The 14,255-nt window shown below is 36.2% G+C and overlaps 1 protein-coding gene across 1 annotated transcript; it reads right to left on the reverse strand.

Annotated features, from left to right (window-relative positions):
• Window positions 1–280: 280 nt before the first annotated feature.
• LOC116161645 (poly [ADP-ribose] polymerase) lies at window positions 281–13,904 on the reverse strand. Its single transcript, XM_031475067.1, has 12 exons — window positions 13,843–13,904; window positions 13,650–13,788; window positions 13,285–13,426; window positions 13,078–13,235; window positions 12,844–13,031; window positions 10,327–10,534; window positions 9,970–10,265; window positions 4,089–4,401; window positions 3,422–4,037; window positions 3,190–3,371; window positions 747–1,244; window positions 281–637 (listed from the first exon to the last, which is right to left on the reverse strand). The coding sequence occupies exons 2-12, from the start codon at window positions 13,755–13,757 to the stop codon at window positions 380–382; spliced, it is 2,967 nt and encodes a 988-aa protein (XP_031330927.1). The 5' UTR covers window positions 13,758–13,788; window positions 13,843–13,904; the 3' UTR covers window positions 281–379.
• Between the last annotated feature and the right edge of the window lie 351 nt (window positions 13,905–14,255).

The raw sequence follows: 14,255 nt of genomic DNA on the forward strand, positions 1-14,255 counted from the left end.
CTAAAATATTATGCTGGCCTGGCGATATGAAAACCTCCCAAATTGAACAAAATCCTTAAATTGAATCACAAGAATGGGGGGTTAGGTCCAGCAGGGTAATTTTTACCAGTGCCGTAGATATTTTATTTAATGTAAAACGGGTATCTCACCTTTCTAAATGTAACTATATAACCCATTACATTTACTCGCAACTACGTATTTTAAACACTTATGGTAGCTGCTAAAAAATGAGAAAACCTCCATGGTAACGATTTTATTAAATTTGCAATGCACTTGCAAATATACAAAAATATAAGTTTATTTGGAACGGCTTAAATGCATATTAATATTTAAAAAGATCGAAAACATAACACACAAAGCTAAACACTAACGAGGAACCTTAATATTGGTAATTGAATTTCATCTTTAAGAGATATTTTATGTTAACTTGTGCCACATCGTAAACTATATACTCGTTATACAACAAAGATGTATTTTTCTGCAGGTCCATTTGAATTCCTTTACCCAAAGGAACTTCGGTATTATCTTTGAGTTTAATTGTCTCTTTGGGGTCAGGTTCGGTCCGTCCGACTCCCTTAACACTGTGTTTACCTTTAGGTAGTTTTTCTATGTAAGAAGCATTGTACAGCTCATGCATCTGCAACAGATATACATATCCAGTAAACCATTTCGGGTAAAATTTGTCTTAGAAAAAAGGAAGATGAATTTAACCGAAAATAACTTAATTAATGATAACATTCACTAACCTCGCCCAACGCCACTTCTGACAACAACATCAGACCAGTATTATCGACCGAACTAGTACAACAGTAGTTGGCCGATTTCGACACCATATCGGCAAAGTAAATACCTTTGCCAAACATGTAACCAGTGACTGGCGCTTCTGGAGGAGCAATTCGTAGTCCCTGCGCTAAAATTCCTGCATAATTTGTGGTACGCGAACCGTGCCATAATAATCGACGATTGTGCAATTTACGGAACGGCTTGTAACGTTTCTCTTCGCCGTGCCGTTTAATGATGAATATTTGATCGACAGTCAGCTTATAGTTTGAATGCGTCGCCGCGTGTGTGTTTTTAACATACTTTTTAATTATTTTAAATTCTTCGCTTTTTTGGTCCAGTACATCTATCTCGGTTTTTAGTTGGTCGTAGTGACCATCGATCGTGTTGTTACCACCGGTAGCCTTCATCAAGTTGTACGCAACTTCCAACTCCATTAAATTATCGACCATCTCAATTTTTTTCTGTAAAATGAATTTTTAGCTTAGGCTACATAAAATAGTATATTAAGAAACAAGACTTTATGCGCAACGAATTTTATGGCACATTTAAAAGGTTGCAAGTGCTTTAATGATCAATTATACACGTTTCTTATACCTGCAATATAATTGAACAGTAAGGGAAATAAAATGAAATCAGATTGACGTTATACTCGAATATATGTCCTTTCTTCTTAAGACACTTGAAAAACTGATAGATACATAAGGTATAAGGCGTGTGAAAAACGCCGATCTGGACGAAATTTTGAAGTTTATCTCCGGTCGTTGCGATAAGATTAATCACTGCGTTTAGCTAATTAGTTTCAAGATAAGATAAGAAAGGTGTTTAATTTCGAAGATGCAAATTCAAGTAGAGTGAGAGAGTAAAGCCCCATTCACATAGGTGGTAGTGCAGTGCTGTTGCGGTGCGGTGCCTTTGTACAGAGTGAGCAACAAAGATTGAAGCGTGCCGCTTCAGCTAAATTGGCAATGTGCCGCTCATAGCATATGCTGATTTGATACAAGATACGAAATACGAATAGACGCACATCACTGTGACAGCGCAGAACGTCATTTTCGTATACAACTCCATACAAAGAAGGTAGTTTTGATATTAATAGGAACAAGCGGTGATGACGCACGCTTCAATCTTGTTGCTCACATTGTACAGAGTGAGCAACAATGATTGAAGCGTGCGTCATCACCGCTTGTTCCTATTAATATCAAAACTACCTTCTTTGTATGGAGTTGTATACGAAAATGACGTTCTGCGCTGTCACAGTGACGTGCGTCTATTCGTATTTCGTATCTTGTATAATCAGCATATGCTATGAGCGGCACATTGCCAATTTAGCTGAAGCGGCACGCTTCAATCTTTGTTGCTCACTCTGTATAAAAGTTTGAAATACGCATACCCATATGACAATTCACAATGACATGTGCAGTGCAGACGACTTGCAGCCGTGTGCCGAAAGTATGTAAACTTCAATCTGTCACAGCTAATCTGTCACTGCTAATTACATAAGCTTTTCATAGTGTTTGCGCGGGTTGTGCATTTAATTTAATTGTTTGATTGATGGATTTTGACGATTTGCTGCTGCTATTGTTGTTTGTTGTTCATAATTTTGTAGAATAAAATAATCCGCACGCGCACCGATTTTGCGGTGATTGTGAATGCAGATGTCAAAATGACAGCGCCGACCCACACCCGCACCGCACACCAAGACAACGGCACCGCACTACCACCTATCTGAATGGGGCTTAAAGATGGTTTTAAATAGCAGAGGAAGACGTAAATCGAAGCATTTTGTTAAAAGGCAATCTGTCTTTTTACTTAACATTTTGGTGAAAGACGTTCAGTCTTGGTGATAATCAAGTTGCTCTAAGAGATTTTATCTAATATATCGTTCAAGGTGAACGTTTAAGTAGAGTTCAGTGGAGGCGTGTATTACGTGTACGAAGAAGTTCAGTCGGACGACTCTTGCGTTTATCGCTTATGTGAAGCCTTTCCTAATACCAATTAAAGGCAGTTTTTCCACCATCAAAGAGCCAATATTGCATCTAAAATTACAATGAACCCAGTGTTGTTTAGATTTAAAACGAAATTTAAGTGCAAGAAGTGAAGTTCCAGAAGCAAAATCACTTGGTTTTTGTGTTTCGTGTTTGTGTTAGTGCGTTGTTTGTTGAAAATCGCAGTCTTGATATTTGGGATTATTTAACAGTTAAAGTAATTTAAGATTTCTTTTAATTAATTTGTTTTATCGATCGCTTGTTGCATGGCATTCGTCTTCTGATCCTGAGTGCCTACTTTTCTTTCAGCTGATTTTTTAATCAGTCAATAAAGTTGTATGTTAGACGCAAGAATACAATGAGGGAACCATAAAAGCAAGCTTAAGGCTTTAATTTAAAACCAGAGTAGTAGTAGTCTTACCTTAATCAACTCGAGATCGTTGATAAGTGGAGGATTATCAGTGCCAAATGAGTGAGGTACAAAAGTATAAAATCTATTAGACGCGTCAATAAAACGCGCCTCAGATGCATTAGTTTCTACCAGCTGCTGCAACTCTGTTAATACTACATAGGCACTTTGAAGTTGTGCCTTACTCAATTTTCCTAAAATAGCAAAAATAAGAATTAGTCCGAAAATACACTACATAACATACCCAATGGCATCTTTTCAGTGTCTAATTCAAACTCTAACATAACTTTTTTCATATTGTTAACATTGAAAATGAGCCCGATCAATTCCTGTACCTCCTTTTTCAACTTAGAAGGTACGTCAGAATCGAGGTTCAATTTAGTTTCTTCTTCTTCGCCAAAATCGACATCAATAGGATACATACGGCCTGCCACCTTAACGAAACTATCTCTATCTTGCCACCTATTACCGGTCTTTTCCTCATACAAGGAGATAAACTGCTGTTTTGCCTCCATCAAACTGGAAAAATTATCCACCTTGTTACCGCCAATCGTGGTCCCAATACGACCCCAAGATCTGAACAAATAATACTGTCTCCCAGTATCCGATTCAAGAAGTTGCAGCTTATAGTAACTATTTTTTTGCTTTTGAATGTCGGTCAAACCCAACACCGCTGCATATTTGTCCTTTCCGGAAACGTACACATGTGTACAGTCTTCTAATCCCGAATCCGGGTCGACGGCTGTTCCACCTTTAACCTTCATCTTTACCTTGCCAGGTACTGAGCTAAACATTGACTTTGACTTCGACTTCAAAGATGACATCGAGGACGATGGCTCGGGAGGTAAACGCGTATGCGGCTAAAAAACGCGCAATACAGATATACGGCACGAAAATATTGGGAAACCTACATCGGATCCCCACGAAGAGATATTTTTGGCGAGCACAAGCTCGGGAATACGACCGACATAGTTGGGAGCTTCGTCCAGGAACTCCTCGGGCACCACCTGTATGCCAACAGTAGAGGCTTCGGTCATTCGCGCGCCCATCTTCTCCACGTCCGCCTCGGTGCTTATTACCGCCATCACAGTCTCCTTGATTTTTGTGACCACTTTTCCGCCCAACTTCGAAATTTGCGCTTTTAATTCTTTCGAACCCTGCAGGGCGCCCAAAAGCACAAACTCCATATTGTAAAGCGGCGGAAGAGCTCGTTGTACTTTCGGACTGCAATTTAAAACAATACAAATTTACATCACGAATTGTATTGGTATTGCACCCAAGCCACTCCATCATTACCGCATATAAAAATGCACCCCCCCCCCCCCCTGTATTAAAATTATGAATTTTTTTAAGAAAATTCAAACGTGTGTCAATCATCTATTGGTATACATTAATAGTTATTTACATAAAAGTCAGGAAAATGACAGATTACTGGCGAGGAAATATTGAAGTGCGAGACCCTTTGGGGCTGAGTACTTTAATTTCCGAGTCAAGTAATGTCATTTTACGGACGAGTTTTGTATTAAATTTTACTCGAAATCGTATTTTAATACAACATTTCAATTTGTATATAGAACTTTTGATTAATGTCAATCTGTCAGTGATGACAGGAGTCATTATACACATTAGAAATGTCAAAAATGCGGCCGGTAAAGTAACAGGTGCGGCCAGTAAAGTGACAAGCGGCGCACCTGTCACTTTACCGGCCGCCCCTGACATCTAGAATGGCTCCTGTCATCACTGACAGATTGACATTAATCAAAAGTTCTACCTATATAAAAATTGAAATTTTATATAATACGATTTTGGGTAAAATTTAATACAAAACTCGTCAGTAAAATGACATTACTTGACTCGGAAATTAAAGTACTCACCCCCAAACGGGCCTCGTACTTCAATATTTCCTCGCCAGTAATGTATCATTTTTCTGACATTTATGTAAATAACTATTGTTGATCTTGTTTATACAGAGTGAGCAACAATGATTGAAGCGTGCGTCATCACCGCTTGTTCCTATTAATATCAAAACTACCTTCTTTGTATGGAGTTGTATACGAAAATGACGTTCTGCGCTGTCACAGTGACGTGCGTCTATTCGTATTTTGTATCAAATCAGCATATGCTATGAGCGGCACATTGCCAATTTAGCTGAAGCGGCACGCTTCAATCTTTGTTGCTCACTCTGTACAATCCACCCCACACACAACTGCATACAAAAGCGTACCCCCCCCCCCCATATTACAAATTTTTGTTAACAAATTTGAGTGTGGGTGATATCTTCCTAATTTGAGACTTGAACTTTTATAATTCATGAATTCAGTTTTTAACATTTTCCCGATTTTTCAATTTCTTGATTCCAATTCCTGTCACTCTTCGAATTTTTAAAAGTCTTTAAATTCTGCTTTGAATTCTGTCACACAAGACAATGTTTATTGACAAATATATGGAACATTGGCATTTTTAAAATTTTTTCAAATTTACGCCTGAATTCTTAAAATTTTTTTAACTCCTGCATTGAGTTTTGTGTAATTTTCAGAATTTTCCAAATACTTCTGAATTTAAATTTTGGATCGAAGGTAAGAATGATAACTATATTTGAAGTGCAGGCTAAATAATTAAATTAATACATTTTTCGAATGCCACTATTGTCACCAACCTGCGGCTCGCGTTCTTTTGATATAAAGTTGCGGCTCTCCGTATTTATCTAAAGAAATTAGTTCATTTGTTCAAAATTCGCCTTTTTAATTAATCTTATTTGTTTACAAAATCAACAGTACACTTGGAAGAAAAACCCAAGCACTGTTGCAGGACCCTGTATATAGCCAAATACTATAATATTGAATCAAAAATGTTTGTGGCTCTTTAAAAACTGGGAAATTTTGTAAAGTAATTTTTGGCTCTTCCGTTTCAATAGGTTGCCGACCCCTGCACTCAGGGGCGGACTGGCCAGTCGGGCGATCGGGCGATGGCCTGATGGGCCGGTATAAATGTCAACTGATGGGCCGCCAAAAATCGATTTATTTAACATTATTTTCTGTCTATATAATTTTATTGTATTGTGTTATGTTATACCTTATGAGTTATAATGGTCGATTCCAATTGGTCAGCGTGCAGAATAAGGCCAGTAGCGCACTAGGCAGACTCGCTGCGGCAGCCACACACGATTTTCAGCTCTCTAGGCGGGCTCGAATAAGCAATAGTGTGTGGGATTAGCTACCGCAATCTTATGGCTGCCTAGTGCGTTACTGGCCTTATAATAATCGAATTTTTTCGCTGAATTTGTTTTTATTTGTAAGAGGACGTGTTACACTAGACAATGAGTCTTCCTATCTTTTCAATACAGTTTGCCAAAACAAGAAAATCTTCGTTTATGTCAGCGAAAGACAGGCAAGAAACTTTGTTTATACGGTATACGATGTATACTGTGAATACGGATAATTGTATAATTGAAGTTATTACAGTAATTTGGAAAGTGCAATATAGGGTGCAGAGGTAATAGACCCATTGCTAAATTCACATGTATCAACAGCGATATTTGTGAAAAACAAAGAAAAGGCACCCCGGAAAGCCAAGACCAGGACAATCAAAACCAACGGTCAATATAATTACACAATAATAAAAAATTTAAGTAATAAAACGTCAAATTTCAGAACAAGTTATCAAGGCAAAATTATATACCTCTTAAGTTGATACTGCTCAAGACATTAAAGAGACTATTTCTGTAGAACTAAATGTTAACCCGTGACTCCCAATTCTAAAAAATGGGCCGATAAATATTTTCCCCGGGCCGCTTAAAGGTTACCAGTCCGCCTCTGCCTGCACTATGGGGATCTCGCTTATCTTAAGAGATAGAAAGTTGATTAAATGAAGGCAACCATCATGTGACACATCGTTGTAAAAAAAAACGTAATCTCAAAATGTCAAAATCCAAAATTGGGTCCATAAGAAAAAACGAAGTTTCTCCGCCATCTTGAAAATTATTAAAACCAGGATGCAATATTCGAATTCTCCATAACAAAAGTGTCTGGATAATGTGTAGGTACAAATGGTTCATGAAAAAATAAAAATCAAAACTGATCGTTTGATTTGCGATATATTCAAAGCTATTGAAGATATTTTAAACTTCTTTTCAGATTATTATTCACCACGAAAATTCGCAACCCTTGCCCTCATTTAACAAACTGTCCGTACTTAAGATAAGCAAGATCTCCCACAGTGGCACTCGAAAAATGGACACCCTGTATATAATAAAAAATTAGATAAATAATTCAGCCTATACCTCAAATATAGTTTTCATACTTACTTTCTTTTAATCATGATTTTTAGCAATACTTTTTCCGTTTAGTTTTCAGTTCTATCATTCTACCTTAACAATGAATCAAAATTGAAAAAAAAAGGTGCTTTATAAGTTTATTGTTATTGTTTATTTTCAAACTTTAAAAATTCGTATAAATATTTTCGCGATGAAATAGTATTTTTGATCTCTAATGAACAAAGCGCATGCTTCGCAAAAATGCATTTACTTCTCGGATATCAAGGTCATCTGTTTAAAGGTTATTTAGTTTACAAATAAAAGTTGTGGCTAAAAAATGCTTCATAAACTTGCAATAGTTGGGTGGCCATAGTTAATAAATCGCAAGTCTAACGGCATTTAATGAGCCATTTTGGAAACGTGCGTTTATAAGGGTAAAAATGTCTGCTGAACCCGAATTCGGATGTTGCCAAGCTGATTTTTGGCTAATTTCAAAATGGCGGCCAATATGGCGGCCAAATATATAAATTTTTATGCCAGACGCATTTCACATAGTTTTTCGGATTGAGGTGTTAAAAAACATACAGGAGACACAGAAAATTGCAAAACATATATTGGGTACATTATACAGAGAATATAGAGATAATTAATTCATTAAAATTAACTGTTTTGGTACTACGTTTATCGAATTCAGAAGGAAGCTGATGTAACACAATTTATTAGAATCAATGAGATTTATCGTTCTTTTTATCAATTAAAATGCATTTGATTTTTAGTAATTAAGCTTTTCAGTAATTTTGATTTATAGTCACACTTCATTTTGTTATTACATTTTGCTATATGATATTATGTTTTGTATTTTTTTGTAAAAATGGTATTTCCGTTAAACAAATAAATAAATAATTCTGACGGCGAATATATTATATTTCAAAAATTTTAACGGAACTTCAATTTCTTCATCATGCTCATTTTTTTACGATTGAAGCAGTCGCCAAGGCACTTGCAGATATTTCTGCACTTTTAGTTCAATGCATAATTTCTTTAGAGCCAAATTCTTAGGAGGGCCAGTCTGAACATTCGATTTTGCAGTGTCTCTTATCGCATTTGCGAGACAATATGTGTGGTACAAAATGTCCCCGGCCACAGCATCATGAAAAGATGCAACTGTACGCCCTTATGTGCCCACTGCACCCAATGTAAATTTCCATAAGAGCGCCCGCCTAAAAAACTCAAGTTATTTTTCAAAAAAAAATTTTTTTAAGAATTACTTTATACATTTAGACCTTTATCTACAAAATGTTCGGACTATTTTTCTTAAAAAGTTTATAGCAACGGAATACCAATTGTGTAAAGATTAGATATTTTGCATCGATTATTGCGGTAATCTGTTTTATTTTCTTACTCTCGATCAAGACGATTTATGGAAAAAGTAAACCAACAGTTTTCTAGATAAGTTATTTCTAAACATTACCCCAAAAATGAAATCATATTTTTTGTAAATAAAGTGTGTATCTTGGCGGGCGGTAAATCAACAATTTGAATGTAGCAAGTGGCGCCGCTGCACAGTGTGGGCGGGAACTAATTAAGGACCAAGACAGGAGTTGACAAAGCAAGAATATCATGTTGTCTCTTGCAACTATACACATCTATACACTATAATGTAAAAAAGTTGCGCTTAAATTTTAGAACACCAGAATTTTACAGGTGTGAATTTCGGATATACTTGACATTTATATTAGTACCTAATTGTAGGTACTTATTATAAATTTTCATTCTGATAGTTGGAAAAAACCTAAATACTTACTTACCAACGGGTATTAAAAAGCACAAAATTTAATAACAAACAAAATTTGCCAAGGAAAATTAAAAACACTATTTTAATTAATTCACAGCTTTTTTGGGACACCCTATATATCACCACAGGATGTATTTTCATACATTTTTCTGAATTAGCTATGAAGTTAATTAACCAACTCTTACGTATATAAGTAATAAATTATGGAAAACAATTTAATACTAAATAGTAGGTAGACAATACAATAGATAATGGCGCCATCGTGCTGTATTTGTGAACTAGTGCAAAATTCGGCCTGGCAACATCCGGAATCGGATTCAGCACATTTTTTTTACACCTAAAAAACCATGTGGTCAAAATGGCTCAAAAAATGCCGTTAGAACTAAGAAACAGATTCGTTTTTCGATTTGGCCACTTAACTACAAGTATCCTCATATGATTGAAGTAAAAACAATACCTGTAGATTTTCAGACTACCAGGACGAATCCTCCCCTTAAATTGCCTTTATATTTGTAAACTCAACTCACGTTGTGAAATTTAAATAAAAATGTTAGAAAATAGATTGCGCATGTGCACTTCAAGAATCTTATTGCGCATGCGGTAACTCAATATTCATACTAAATGAGTTTTGTGTAATTTTAACGCAGAAATCTTAAAAAAGTGGACTGCTTAGTTGCACACCAATTCTTGTTTTTTAATACTAATAAAATAATAATAATAATAAAATATGCATAAGTTCTATTACCCAGTATCATTTTCCTCGTCCTTCTTTACGGATGCCGTCGGTTTCAAGTCTTTTACGGCTCGCGTTCTTGGCACATACTTGTACGTCTTCAAAAACGAATATTCCTCAGCAAGCTCCGCCGGCACTTTGAACGCAGTCCTAGGAGGTTCCTTGACGAGTTTGAGGCACTTAGACCACTCGGACAAATTACCGTGACATTCGTATCCGTTGTTACAAAATACGAACTGTCCCCCTTTACACTCCTTGCAAGGCAATAAAGTGCCGAAGGTCATCAGGTCTGCAAGTCTATTCAGTGGCTGGAAGAAAACAAAACAACTACAGTTATCTGCATGCACAAGCAGAAATTAAAGTACAAACCTCGTCGACACCGGGAGGTACCGCCTGATCATTAAACTCTAAAAGTTCCTTCAGGTCCTTCTTAGGCAATTCCTTCAGTTTATCGCGATATTTAAACATAATTATGTTCTGCTCCTTTAATTTCTTTTCCAAACCGCTGTCTTCTGACGCGTCTACCTCGTCCTCCACTTTTAATTTCTTTTCTGGCATCTCTTCTTGCTTAATCGCCCTGGAAGTTATATAATTAGAAATAAATCGCAGAGGTTCAAATAAGAAAATGTTTATGACCACTGAATAAGAATCTGGTCAGTGAGACAGTCGAAAAAGAGACCAATATTTTGTACTCAGTTTCCTAAGTATTTCATTAGGTGTCCACAAAACAGGTTTTTTTTGTGTGCACGTGGCAAACTCTCGTATGAGGCATAGTGGGCCGATAGCTTTCAATTTGGATTTAATTTTTTTTGTATTGCTTTCCGCAGAAATACGTAAAAATTTTCAAATTCAAAAAATATCATTGAACTACATGCGCTTTATTGATTCACGACAGCAATTCCCAACCTTTTTTTTATCTCCCATACCCTTTGAGGAAGTTCCCCTAACAAGAACCCCCTTCCTGCCAACCTTCCCCCACTAATCATTTACATACAGACTTTTTTATTAACCTTAATATCAATTTAGTGTTAAAAGGCAACAAAAACTTCTCTCAATATATTATGAAATATATTATTATATTACGCAAAATTTTATTTAAATTACCAAATTTAACCATGTATTGTTACTTTTAGACTTTATTCGTAAAAGAAAAAGGGTGGTACATCTTCAACGGAAACGTGAAAGGAGACGAAGAGGGAGAATATACATACATAGGAAGTAGAGGGCAGTCAGTAATAGACTATATTATTGTAAATGAAAAAGGGAAAGAACACTTAAACAATATTCAAGTAGACCAAAGAATAGAATCCGATCACCAACCAATATCCATAACGATGAAAGGCATCACATACAATACAGAAAACAAACAAAAGAAATTACAAAAACGAGACAAATCTGGACAGAACAAACAATAGAAAAATACAGAAAACATCTAAAGCAGATAGAATTCAAAGGAACTGAATGCAGCACTAGAAAAAATCTAAAAGGCAATAACTAAAGCAGTGACAGAAAAAACGTCAAAAATAAACAACTGGACACCAGGAAGAAGCAAGGGGTAGAACAGAGAATGTAAAGAGAAAAAACAAATAAAAAAAACCTAATGGATTGGAAAACAAGAAAAGACACAGGCGAAGAGTACAGAACAAAGAAGAAAGAATATAAGGATACATCCAAACGCAGGAAAGAAGAATACAAAAAGATGAAATAAGAGAAATACAAAACATCAAAAACGAAAATGAAGTGTGGAAATTTATAAACAAAGAGAGGAAAAATATGGAAGGAATACCGGAAGACATTGGAGAAGAATGGAAGAACTACTTTATACAAAGTTTAAACGGACAGATAAGCTTCAGAGGGGAAAAACAAAAAGAAGAAGTGAAAGGGAGGATGCAGAAATAGGGGAAGAAGAAATGGTAGCAGAAATAGCAAAGATGAAAAAAAGAAAGCTCCTGGACCAGACCAAATAACAAATGAGATGACAATACATGCGCCGGAAAACGTGAAACAGCAAATCAGAAAAATTATTAACGAGGTATGGAGAGGAGGAGGATTTCCGTAAAATTGGAAAAAAGGAGAAATATATACAAAAAAGGAAACAAAGATGACATCAAAAATTAAACTGAATCACACTCCTAAACTCAACAACAAACTTTACGCTAACATACTAAACACCCGCTTAAATGAAGAAGTAGAGGACAAAGAAATACTAGATCAAAGACAAATGGGCTTTAGAAAGGGAAGGGGGATGATAGACAACATATACATAACAAATCACGCAGTACAACAAGAACTGGAAAAGAAAGGAGGTAAAAAACATAAATATAAAAACCATTGCAAGATTTAGATCCGGAAATGAAAACAGGACCAGGCAAAGATGGAAGGAAGAAAAATGCAGACTATGTAAGGAAGAAACAGAGATGATAGAACACGTGATATACAGATGCAGCAAAACCGAGACGAGCAAAACAGTAAAGGAAATATTACAGGAAGATGGAAGAGGAATCGACTGGATGAGACGTTGCAGAGAAAAGAGGAAGCGAAAAAAGGGAAAAAGAATAAACATTATGTAGCTATTTCTGAGGTTGTACTATGTACTTAGTATCATATATATGCTATTGTACATACCGAAGAGTCCCCGAAGCCGAAAGGCTAGGGTTAATAAATAAATAATATAATAAACAAAATAGAATGAAAGGGAGGGAAAGTAAAAGCCAAAACTATTTTTTCTTTCTGGTCAGTTGCCACTATTGAAGGGAAAATCAGTATACGCTTCTAAGTCTTGAAACCTACATTTTCTCTACTTTGATTCACTTAAATAGACTTAAATTAGCAAAGCAAAAGCGATTCTTATTCAATGCTATGACCTCCACCCCCAGATGTACTTACGGCAACTCCTTCATGGCATTCTGTTGATCCTCCTTACTCAAAGTTTTAAATCCAGGAAGGACAGAAGCAGATTCGTAATACCCCAACTCCGACCTTATTTTGGCGAAGCAAGTCAAGTGATGCCACTTGTCTTGTCCACCGTACCGTCTCCCAACATCACTCTCAAAATCCTTTTTAGACACCCTTATCTAAAAGCAGCTTATCAAACACTGTCAAATTTAAATGCAAAGCGACCTCATCTTTCATAATTTTCTGTTCACATCCCCTGCAGGCGGCACGGCCCGACTTTGAATATTCAATAAGGAAATCCTTCAAGGCCTCCTTCTTGACGGCCGTCTGTCCCGCCCTTTTTTTACCCTTTTTATCTGGAACTATCACCGCTGCTCCGTTTGCTATAGGAACATATTTGTCTAAAAATACGTAGCAAAGCCACAAACTTACTAATTTTTGACTTGATCGACTCTTGATCCTCCCACCGTAAGTTCAAAAAATGCTCAATATCGTCGACAGTTTTGGGACGTTGTTTCCTGAAGAAGCAGGGCTTATGATACCATTGCGGTGTCTTTCCATCGAACATGGGGGACTGAAATGTGAAAATTGTTAGGTTTACATTTCGAAACCTGGTAATAAAATGTGCTCAATAGAACTAATCAATGATAAAGCTTTAAGATACAAGCCCTCAATCGAGCCCTCAATGCTAGGTACCTAATTCAAAAACTTTTATGGGAAGGTACTAATAGCAATCACCAACATTAGGAGGAGGACTTAACCATTAGTAATGACAAATTGGGCAACAAATGGATTACCTGCACCATAACAGCAAGCCTCAGAGTGTCTTTTTCAATGGTAGATTTACAACCTCGACAGGATGCTCTGCCACTTTTGGCATATTCTGCTTTATACGGCAGATCCATCACAATCACTTATTCACACAAGGAAACCACACTGGAAAAGCAAAAAATTTTAATTAAATCTTAGAATTTCAACGCATTGCATCACAGGCCAAACACAAATTAACCGGTCTGACAAAAAGCAAGGACGCACAATGTATATAATGGCGGGAATTTGACCCGTACCAACTTAAAAATTTGCACTATTACCAAACTATGAATAAAGGTCGCATTCAGACAACCAGACCAAAATTCTTTCACGCTAGCCTGAGTCGTGAACTCGTGACCTCATGAACTTAAGACATCGTGGGAGGGGCATATTAGCCAATAGGCCAACCCAGGCACACAAAAATGTATTAATAAAATAATAAATAATATGTTTAAAATTTTATAATTATTATTATTACTTTTTTTCTCTCAAAACGTCATATTATTAATTTTTTTACATATTTTAAATAACTTTATAACTAAAAAAAAGTTTGTCAGTTTTTTATTCTGTATACCTATGGTACCCAGTTTAAA

This window comes from Photinus pyralis, unplaced genomic scaffold (genome assembly GCF_008802855.1).
Source record: "Photinus pyralis isolate 1611_PpyrPB1 unplaced genomic scaffold, Ppyr1.3 Ppyr1.4_LG10, whole genome shotgun sequence".
In the NCBI taxonomy this organism is placed as follows: Eukaryota; Metazoa; Arthropoda; class Insecta; order Coleoptera; family Lampyridae; genus Photinus; species Photinus pyralis.